Source organism: Pinus tabuliformis, chromosome X (genome assembly GCF_031772625.1).
Source record: "Pinus tabuliformis cultivar Carrire ecotype Pingquan chromosome X, CPIR1, whole genome shotgun sequence".
In the NCBI taxonomy this organism is placed as follows: domain Eukaryota; kingdom Viridiplantae; phylum Streptophyta; class Pinopsida; order Pinales; family Pinaceae; genus Pinus; species Pinus tabuliformis.
The window spans coordinates 1,258,798,238-1,258,809,370 of NC_142308.1; the positions used below are offsets into that span (position 1 = coordinate 1,258,798,238).

Sequence of the window (11,133 nt, forward strand, 5' to 3'; positions counted from 1 at the left end):
AGGAGTTTTGTATTCATTATCTATGTAGACTAATCATAAACAGATGGCTGCGTCCATACTGTGTCTACAAAAGTCTATAAAAATGATGTACTGCAAGATCATTCCTGTATCAGAATAGTTAGTCCATTAGTTAAAGTTTTGAATCTGAGTATGGGAATGCCTACCTCAGTGATGATATAATCTTATCCATGTATTTTGTGTTGAAAATTGCAGGTTCCAACCAGGCCATCCACAAGACAATCCTTGAAATGATAAAGCGCTTCACCCTTCCTAGAATTACAAAACCCTACTCTATTCCAGGCTTCGCACTTTAGGGGGCAATCTGTTACACTAAAAAATGTCACCTTGACTACTTACAGTTAGTATGGCTCAAATCAACAGTCATGCTACCCTCTTGGGCAAGTCTCATGCCTCTGTTATCCATCTCAAACTCAAAGAAGAGAGAAAGTCTTGTAAAAACTATGTTTATCTCTGGGGTCGCAGGTTCTCTCTAGCCTTACCTGCGGGGACGCTGACCATGTTCACAAAATCTGCGTCCATGGACGCTCTGTATGTGAAGGGACAGGTGCGTCCCTCTGTAAAAGGCAAAATGCACGAGTTTTATCTTGAAAAAGTTACTTGTGGTTACTTCTAGAACATTCTAGAGGTCGGTTTGATGAAATGGATGCGCCTCCAGTTGGTTCATGTATCTCTATTAAGGGGGAACTTATCCCATCAATAAGGGAGCTATCCCACCCAAAGAGGGGGATGATCCCATTGATAGTGGACCTGAATAACCTCTTTACAGCACTATAAATAAAGACATTGAGCCAGAGGGAGAGGAGGTTGGAGCTATACATTTTCTTTGGGTAAATGCTGCAGGATTTAGGTCTTCCATTAGAGCCTTTGTGAGGAGAGATTGTCTTCACTTGATTCTACTTGGGAGAGGGTGAGCTTTGTCAAAGTAGAGGAAAACCCTTGATGGACCCTGGGAGGAACTTGCACAACACCAAGGCCAGGTTGTAAGAGTTTCTTTGTTTCGTTATTAATACAAACTGGTTTATTTTTCTCAATAGCTTGTGTTAATGAGTTATTTCATGTGTTCCTTGGTCTGCATGTTGAATATATGTTTTATTATATGAAATGCAAGTGCTTGGTAATTGTTTGATTGTTTGTGGTTGCAGGAATTGACTTGAAGGAGGAGCTCATCCGGATCGTCAAGAACGGACTTCAACAACAGCGTTTTGGAATAAGGTAAGCCTAAACACTTGTAGTTTTCATGTTGTAAAAGGTGTATTTAGAGAAAGATCACTCCATTTTGTCTTGTTTGTCATTAGAACGTCTTAGACTTCTAGGAAGGTCAGTCGTGTCCGCACCCTTGACAAATTCCGTGTGACACAAACTCTACTAAATTATGAAACAATTACAATAAAATGTAATGGAACTCCTTATCCTCCTTGTGGACCATTATTTAACACTTCTTGATAGCAATTTTGGGGTAAGGATTTGACCTCTTCAACCCTCTATTTGAGTTATAGTTTTGGACCTTCTAGAATATTTTTTAAAGTTCACATGTGGCTTTCCCCATCTATGTGAATAATCAGGGTTAGCATGACATCCTTGTATACCATGATTCCTGTGCTATTGCAAAAACATTTGAGTGTAGATCAATGTTAAGGGGTTTTGTCCCAAGAGAGGAAATAATTGACCCCAAAAAATTCCATTTAAAGAATCAAAATCACCTTATGAGGTTTCAAATCTCAATTTTTGGAACTGGTACCTACTGTTAAAATGACCCTCCAAGTTGATTCCTCCATTTTTTTCCGCTCTAAATGTAATAATATAGATGTCACATAATATAATTGATGAGCATTCAAATTGGCATGTTTTTAATACCATCTATAATTGTTTTGACATCATTCTTCCACTTTCCATCATCTCTTTATGTACTCTTTATCCCCGATTATGAGATTCTTGGTATAGGTACAACTATTCTGTTTTTCTACCAGTTTTCTAATTGTTCTTATGCATTGTGTTGCGAAAATGATATCTTTCATAATAATATTAGAAGACAGGATCAAAATGGTGTTAATTCAACTGCTCTATGTGGCCATAAATCCTTCATGATGTTGCAATTTCAACTAAGACTTCATAATTTACATTGCAACTCCACATTCTATGAATGATTGAATGCTACAACTCTCTTCCATATTACTATTGTAACTTTTTTCATAGTGCTGAAACTTTAGATCAACCATTGGAACAAGTACCGTAACTCTTCCATGAACAAAAATGTTGTTGCAATTCATGGATTCCCTGACTTTGGGTTCCTACAAATCTCATTTCCATGACTTTGGTTGCTACAACTCTTGTTTCCATAACCTCCATTCAACAACTTAGGAACATCACACAAACTCAATGGTAAAATGTTCCAATTGTACAATCAACATGTGTTTCTCATGGTGGAAAGTGATGAAGGCAAGTGGAGGACCAACCAGGAAAGGAATTCTAACAACCAATAACACTCAGCTAATTTGAGCATGATTGAAAGGAAATAAAAGCAAAATTTATCAGTGCATGAAAGATTTAGGCGTAGCTTAGATATGTGTAGTTAGATATCCTTATGTATTCTTGTATTGATTTTCAAAGTTATATGTTGTGATATTACTGCTCATCTTGTCTATGTGTAGGTATTGGTCTAGGAGGTTCAAAGTTATATGTTGTGATATTACTGCTCATCTTGTCTATGTGTAGGTATTGGTCTAGGAGGTAGCTGAGAGGTCTTCCGCTATGCTACTTTGGGTTCTCTAGCAACACCAAACCAAGATCCGAGGTAACAATATTTCTTCTTACTTTGATTATCATTTCATTGATGTAGATATGTGCATGTATCTTTGTTCCAGTTGTAGCTACTTTGATCTGTCTGCCAAGGATCCTGGGAAGATCCTTGAGGGTATTTCCACCACAATCACCCATGCATTAATCCCTATAGTAGAATTGGCGACTCCACTAGGTACTATACTTAGTTCCCAATTTTCTCCTTGCAAGTTCCCAAATCTCTCTTTCTTCCAGGCCCTCATGTACTTCTTGATTCCCTTTCTGACCACTTAAGACTATTCAACACCCTTCTCATAGTGCTAAGATTTTGATCTGATCACAAAAACACTTTTTTAGAGCTTCTTCCACACTAATGCACAGTAGCAGTGAAACCAATGCTTTATAAAGCAATGTTTCCTTGCAAATAGAGTGTTAGTGTAGCCACTAACTCTTTGAGTCCTCTTCTGAAGTGTGTTAGCCAGCCAAATCTTAATAAATATGGAATTTTTGTGAAATCTTGGTTTGGGGAAGTTGTGTGTAGGCTGATCAAGGATCTACAGTTGTGCATGTTTGTTTGGTTGCTTGTTTCCTGAACCTTTTTTCTTTTCAGGAAAATAGCTTTACTGCTTATGTTTTTCAGAAAAAAAAGAAAATACAAAATTTTTGTAGTTTTTCTACTTAGTTGGTTAGATTCTGCACTTATTTGTTTAAAAGGTTGTTAGAGAACATTGTATGTTTATATGTTTGTGGAGTAGGAAGATTCTCTCTACGGACAAAGAAAATCAATGTAGTGCAAGAGAGAGGGTCTAGCCACAAACAAGACAATTTGACATAAGTTCCCTTAGATTGAAAATGGATGAGATCCTACCTCTTGTATCGCTTATCCCTATTTCATGAATTCCTTGTGTCTTTTCTCCAGCGATCAGCTACTTAATGTCAATCAAGCACATGAAAAAAATAGACAAGAAACCAAAGCACACATTACAACATACAATACATTCAACCTGCTTAAGAGGCTAAGGAGTCTTAAGCTACCAAGTACCAGATGAAATTGATATAGGAAACACAATATCAGTTGTATTATTATGACAAAAAGGAAAGTACAACCTTTGCCTTAGCGTTGCAAGTTTCCTTCGGTGTCTCTGGGTTCCAGCACCACTATTATCATCTCATGATTCACCTCACACAAGTGAAGCTCAAGGCTTCTTCCTCCTTTCTCCAAAACAAACAAACTACAAATTTTTTCTCTCTTTACAAATGCAAACTAGAAGGCTAAGGCTATCAGGATTTTGCAGATTATTCAAGCTCCTTCATTGGCTAGCTGAGGTTGGAAAAGGAGAAGTTTACATAGCTTTAGAGAGGGGATATGGATCCTCTTATGATGGGAGAGGTCTTACATAGCTTGAGTGAGGGGATATTTCACCCCTCACTCTTATTCAATTTTAATACTGGAAAGGACCCAAACACTCTCTCTTGGCTCTATCTTGACTAACCATTTACCAGACTTCCATTCACGAGGCTTCTAGACCTGGAAGTTTTGATTCCATTTTAAAAACTTTCCAAAAGAGGATCGACGCGGGTAAGGGATGGATACCAGACTCTACAGATCAGCGCGAGAAGAAACCGAGGGATAGCATTGGCGTTTAAAACTGAGTTTGAAGGGATATTCTCATGAAATGATGTAAGAGGGAAATGTTCTACAGATTAAGAGTGATGTAAAGACATGTTCTTCGTGATAAGAAAACACATGAGGTTCACTATAGAGGTCCTCCAGGATCGAGGAATGGATAGTACAAGGATAGTGACAAAATGTTGTGTAACAGATGTCAGGTAAAGCGTGAAGGTCGAATAAGGGTGAGGGGTGAAATTCTTTACAAGTAGATGCATGGAACTGGAAGCTATCTTCGGAAAACCTACAAGAACGTATAGATACATATACATAACTGAAATATCTGACAAAAGATACATGAAATCAACATCTATCCTTCAAAATATGAATTTAATAGCATTTCATTTATCCTTTTAAAGAATATTTAAAAATATAGCAAATACTATATATATAATGTATGGTGTTTTTCTAATGTCATCCTTAAAATAAAGTGCTTTTATCATGTCTATCATGCATATGTAATTAGTTTCATTAACCAATACATTTTATAATTTTTTATATTAAATTAAAATAAAAGTATTTATATAATTTTTTTTGGATCAACTTGTTCTATTAAATCATGAGAAACATGCATCGTATGTTACAATCAGTAAAAAAAAATCAAAGGCCTCACTCCTACTAGATTTGTTGCCCTGAAGATAGAAGTGGAAGATCCTAGCTAATAGCTTTTCATAATAATAAGACTGAAGGTTTACAACCCATGAGGCCCAAAATTGACCAAAAAACTCAAAATTACCAAAAGCATAGATTATCTAGCCAGATTACCTGGATCTAGGTTGACAGGAGCACCATTTCCTGGTCATCGAAATTCCTCATGTACATGTGCTTCCATATGCGAAATTCTTACTTTGAAAGCATCCAACCACTCCTGCAAGTTTTTTTGGCCCCTTTCAAGAGAGGTTTTGTTGTCTAAGATGTGCCATTGATTATGTTGGATGTTCTGCAGAAATCTTACAACCTCATGGTGATACTGTTGTCGATCTCTCTCTTGTTGCTCCAATGTTGCAGTTACCACCCAAATTTGATCCTCAAGCGAGTCAAAGGGGGGTGGGATGTCCACATGCCTAGGTGGGGACTTTGGCTACTCCACCACAAGGACCTTCACTCTTGGAATAGAACTAACTGTGTGGTGGTCCTGTAAGTGTCTCCTCAACTTGAGGGACCAGAATGACAAACTGATAGGCCACTTATTACATTTAAGTTACTGCCAACCAATGCGCTCACTGTGAAGCAAGCAAAACCTGAGCTGACAAAATCCCTCCTCCCCATGATAAACAAGAAGCTAAAAAACTAGGCTTGACAACTTTGGACGCTGAAAAGTCCCCAAAATAAAAGGACACCTCACCACTAGACATGTGCTTTAGGGTTAATTTTTTTCGCATTTGACTCCCTCCTCCATAGCAGAAGCCATAACAACTATGGATTAACTGAGAATCAATTCAAGTCTTTGTGGGATAGCTTTTTATGGCTTAGATGCCCCTAGGTTGTGGTTACGCAAACCACAAGTTAGATGTGCTAGCCATCACAAAACTCACATTATCTAGCAAAAAAAAAGAAAAAAGAAAAAGAAAAGCAAACTTTCATTTATTTTTTATTGTAATTATTTTAATATTTATATCACATCAATTATAATACACCAAGTGAAAGTGTTATTTGTTTGTTTATATAGTGCTAATAATTTATATTTTTATATTTACAATGGAAAAAAGATGTGATACAGGTTATATTTAGTGTTATGATAATTATAGGACAATGCTATGTGTACGAATATTTTTTTAATTTTCATATTTTTTTTAATGCATAATCTTTCCAAAGGAAAAAACGGACTTTTTTATAAGAAATAAAAAAGTTACAAGCATATGAGTTAACATTCCAGAACTTTCAGTGATCTTGAGACCTACAACAGTCCCAAAGAGGGAGAGACATACTCCTCTGTGTATCACCAAAACAGTCAGAAAAAAAAAGCTTTTGCTCGCTTGCTAACAGTGCTGTAACGTTGCCTTTCATAGACAACTTTGTCAAAAATTTTGACTGTCCAAATCAGATTACCGTGGGTCTCCTATACATAGGAAAACAACCCACAGGAAATCACCATTGTTTTCATATGTTTGATCCCAAAAAAGTAGTCCAAAACAGGAAAGTAAAACAACAATATTTACATGAGATCCGGATCCGGATATAGATAAACTGTCGAAACAGAAAACTGAAACAGTTGATATTTAAAGATTTTAAGTATATGGAGGGAGATCCGACACACGGATCTGAGCATGCATCTGTTCGGTTATCCTCCACGAGTCCACAACTTGCTGCAAACCCTCTTTAGAAAGCTTATCTGCATCTTCATTTCTGTCCCTGTAAATATGTTCAATGGAGAAAACATTAAAATGGTGTTTTAAGTTTTGGATCTCTTCCAGGAGCGGCCTCAGCATATAATTTTGACATCTATATTTTCCATTGACCCAGTTTATTACATTCAAAGAATCCCCAAAGATCTGTACTGTGAAGATATTTCTGTTTATGAGCCAGCATAGAAGAAGTTTGAGGGCAGACAGTTCAGCAAAGTTATTTGTTCCAGGACCTAGTCCCACAGAGGCTTTTAGAGAGTGAGAGGAGCTTAAATGGATGATGATCCCGGCACCAGTATTATTGTTTTGAGCTGCCCCATCGAAATAGGCCCAAGGAATCCCTTCCCTGATTCGTTCTTCCTTTCTGGGAGCAGTGTTCCTAGATTCTTCAGGTTCCAGAATACTAGACAGAATGGCAGAGCTTTGGATAGCGATCACTTCCGCTGGAGTGAGTTTTTCTCTGAAGATGCTTCTATTTCTAGCTAACCAGATACCCCAGCAGATAATGGGGGGGAGGTTCCTCAAGTTCCTCTCTGGGTAGTGGTTCCACCAATACTCCCAAGCTGAAAGAAAAGAATCCCCTTCCCATCTAACATTTTTCCCTAATAATTTTTGCATCTCCTCCCATACTTTCCTTGCATAAGGACAAGCAATGAACAGATGAGGAATGGATTCTGAGTCTGAGAAACATAAGGGGCATCTTCCTGGACCCTGTTTGAATCTGGATTGTAGAATATCCCAGGTAGGAATTTTCTTTCTTAGTACACACCAAGAGAATAATCTTGCTTTCTTTGGGCATTTTAGCTTTAGCAGTGGTTTAACCCTCCACTCTGGGATGTCCCACCCTTTTCTCTTCATTAAGAAAGAATACCCAGCCTTTGGGGAGTAGGGTCCAGTTTCTGCATGAGCCCACACCAATTGGTCCGGCCTGTCCTGAATCCTAACATTTGATCTCTTTAGCTCCTGAAGAAAACTCCGCCACTCGTTCCTCCACAAAGGGTCGATTCCTAGATCTTCTTCTGATTTCCATGCTTGGCCCCAAATGGTTGACTGACCCAAATTTGCAATCTGATTAAGACCAGATATCCCCTTCGAATCCAGATGAGCTATCAGGTCAGGAGATAGAGCGTAGGATTCATTACATCCCACCCAAGGGTCTCTTCCAATCCTCACATTTTCACCATTTCCAACCTGCCAAGCCAGACCCTGTTCTATAACCTTAAACGCCTCTGTAGTGGCTTTCCAAATCACAGAAAAATTTCTGCCTTTTTTGTTTGGATTCCTTATCCAATCTTCTAAAGGCATGGGATCAATATATTTGCGTTTTACTACTCTGGTCCATAAATTCTCAGAATTTATTATACGCCATCCAGATTTTGCAGCCAGGGAAGTGCTGAAATCATAGAGGTTTTTTATGCCCCATCCACCCCAGTCTTTTGGCCTTGCGATTTTGTCCCATGCCACCCAAAGAAGAACTGAATCCTCCTTTGACCCTGACCAAAGGAATCTGCTGTATAATTGTTTAATCTTGTGGAGAATGCCTTTTGGGATCCAGGTCAGAGCTGCCCAGAACACAGGCATGGCCTAAAGAACAGAATTTACAAGAGTCAGCCTTCCTGCCCGAGATAGCCACTTGAAGCTCCAATGGGAGATTTTTTGTTCGATTTTTGCCACCAGCCAATTCCAGTCCTGCTTTTTGTACGAGTGTGGTTTCAACCAAAAACCAAGATATTTGAAAGGACTTTCCATATTACAAGACTCGAAAGGTAGGTAAGATGAAATCAGGAGTTCCTCCTGTCTGTTGAAACCCTCCAATATTAGCTGGGACTTTCTTGAGTTTATTTGTAGCCCTGTAGCTTTCAAGAATAGGTCAAGAATACTTTTAAGTTCTTTGATTTCATTTAAGCTCCCATTTGTAAATAGTAAAATATCATCTACAAATAGGAGGTGATTAATGAACAAATTTACAGCAACTTCCAAACCTTTTATCAAACCTGTTGTTTTGGCATTGGATATCAGTCTGCTGAGTCCTTCTGCAGCAAGGAGGAAGAGCAAAGGAGAAAGAGGACATCCTTGTCTCAGCCCCCTTTGTCCCCTGAAGAATTGGGAGGCAGCCCCATTTATTAGAACTGCAAAGCTTGCACTTGAAATACACCCCATGATCCAGCTTATGAACTCCACCTTGAAGCCCAGATGAGTCAGAAGCATCCTAAGATAAGTCCAGCTAATTCTGTCATAGGCTTTAGACAGGTCGATTTTTAACACAACCCCTTTCGAGTTTGATTTTCTGATACTGTGTATGGTTTCTTGTGCCACCCCTATAGCTTCGTGACTTTGACGACCATCTAAAAAACCAAATTTTTCTGATGAGATGCAATTGGAAAGAATCGGTTTCAGGCGAACTGCAATGGTTTTGGCAATAATTTTATAGATGCAATTGCACAGTGAAATTGGCCTGAAATCCTCGAAAGTTTTTGGGGCCTCTTTTTTAGGTATAAGAGCAATGAAAGTAGCATTGAAAGGGGTATATATCTCACCTTTCCTCCTTGATTCCTCCACTACTTCCGTTAGTTCATCCCCAATCAGATCAAAAAATGGATAAAGAGTTCAATTGTCCAGCCATCCGGGCCCGGACTTTTGTCTTTTGCCATAGATTTAACTATACTTTCAACTTCCTCTCTTGTCACCTCTCTAAAAAGATCTTCCGCCTCCTCCCCCTCCACAAAGCGAGGGAAAGCTTGAGCTGTTCTGATAATTTCAGCTAAAGAAACCCCTCCTGGGTCTGAGAACAAAGATTGAAAATGATTCTTCCCCATATTTGACAAGTCCTCAAAAGACGAGGCTTCTCTGCCCTCAGGGTCCTTTAGCTTCCAAATTGTATTTGCATTTTTCCGGCCTTTTGCATAGTTGTGGAAGAATTTTGTGTTCTCATCCCCTGCTCTCAGCCAGATTGCCCTGCTCTTAAGCCTCCATTCTTCCTCTTTGTCCAATAAAATCTTTGCTCTAGATTTCTCAAGAGCCACAATCTTTTCTTTTGACTCCTGGGTAGCATAAGCATCTGCCTCAGGTTCTTCTAGAGCTCGGAGTTCTGCATCTATTTTGTTCAATTCCTCATTTTGATTCTTCCTTCTTTCTGAAGCCCATTCCAAAGTTTCTTTCTTTAGTTTTTTTAGATTATCCATAAAGAGAGCCCCTTTGTTTCCCAAAAAGTTTCTACCCGGATGTCTCCAGATATTCCTGAAAAGCTGATTAAAAGAATCTTCTTGCAGCCATGAAGCGTTGAATTTGAAAGGAGCAGCAGGTTTTGGGGGGGTTTGGAGAGTTCTAAGAGAATGGGGAAGTGATCCGAGTTTCCCCCTTCACCCACCCATTGCCTGAACATTGGGATATTGGAAGCCATCAAATCACTGATTAGGAAGCGGTCCAGTCTTTTTGCTATTCTCTCCTCCCCTGTTCTCCTATTCCTCCAAGTAGGTTTGGCTTTTATAATGTTTACATCTATCAGCTTATGGGATAGGAGTGCATTAGCAAAATAATCTGTTAGGGGATCTTCTCTGGCAGAGGGTCCCCAAGCCTCCGCATTCCCTAAAGAAAAATTTAAATCTCCTCCTAATATCAGGTTTTTCCCTTTCAGCAGTTCTTTAGGCAGAAGAGCGTTCCAGAATGCAACCCTTGCCTGACAAGGCCCATAAACATTTACTATCAAAAAAGGGAAATCAAAGTCTGGGGAAATAACCTCCATACCCAGCACATTGGGCATACCCCAATGGTTCAAAATTTTCAATCTGCCATCCCTGCAACCGATGGCAAGACCACCCGAGTGACCCTCTGCATCAAGGGCTACGAAAGCCCACCCTGGAAAAAGAGATCTGAGGACTGATTCAATGTCTGCACCCCTGCCCAAAGTTTCTTGGAGAAAAACAAAATCTGGATTATATCGAGAGATTAATTCCTTCAAAGCCAGTTTTTTGGGTTTACTGGTTAAACCCCTGCAATTCCATGACAAGCAGATCATTTTATAACAGCCTCAGGGGGTTTTGCTGCTCTAAGCGCCCCAGGAATCAACATTTGCTTGCCATCAGCCGCATCAAGTTTGGCTTTGACTTGAGCTTTGGACAGGTTTGTCTTCCTACCTCTGCCCTTTTTATTAGAACTTTTAGACGATGAAGGACCCAAACCACCCACCGGCTCAACCGAATCGGGGAGGAGATCAGCCTTTTTGCTGAGGGATCTAAGGTTATAGGAGCGAGCAGGGGGGGAACCACCTGAGACCGGGTTTTCTAGGGAAACAACTTCACAGTTCAGATCGATGGAGGGGATAGC

General features: G+C 39.3%; 1 protein-coding gene across 1 annotated transcript; it reads right to left on the reverse strand.

The window, feature by feature from the left end:
• Positions 1–9,392: 9,392 nt before the first annotated feature.
• LOC149144565 (uncharacterized) lies at positions 9,393–10,825 on the reverse strand. The gene is made up of 2 exons (XM_089452192.1): positions 10,178–10,825; positions 9,393–10,055 (listed from the first exon to the last, which is right to left on the reverse strand). Exons 1-2 carry the CDS (start codon positions 10,823–10,825, stop codon positions 9,393–9,395), a joined length of 1,311 nt encoding a protein of 436 aa, XP_089308318.1.
• Positions 10,826–11,133: the final 308 nt, after the last annotated feature.

What these genes read in the sequence shown, in the direction of transcription:
- LOC149144565 (XM_089452192.1), bottom strand. Translation starts at nt 10,825, where the DNA reads ATGATCTGCTTGTCATGGAATTGCAGGGGTTTAACCAGTAAACCCAAA. An exon ending in TCCCAATGTTCAGGCAATGG is followed by an intron (nt 10,056 to 10,177) that starts GTGGGTGAAGGG and finishes TCTTTTAATCAG; the next exon opens with CTTTTCAGGAATATCTGGAG.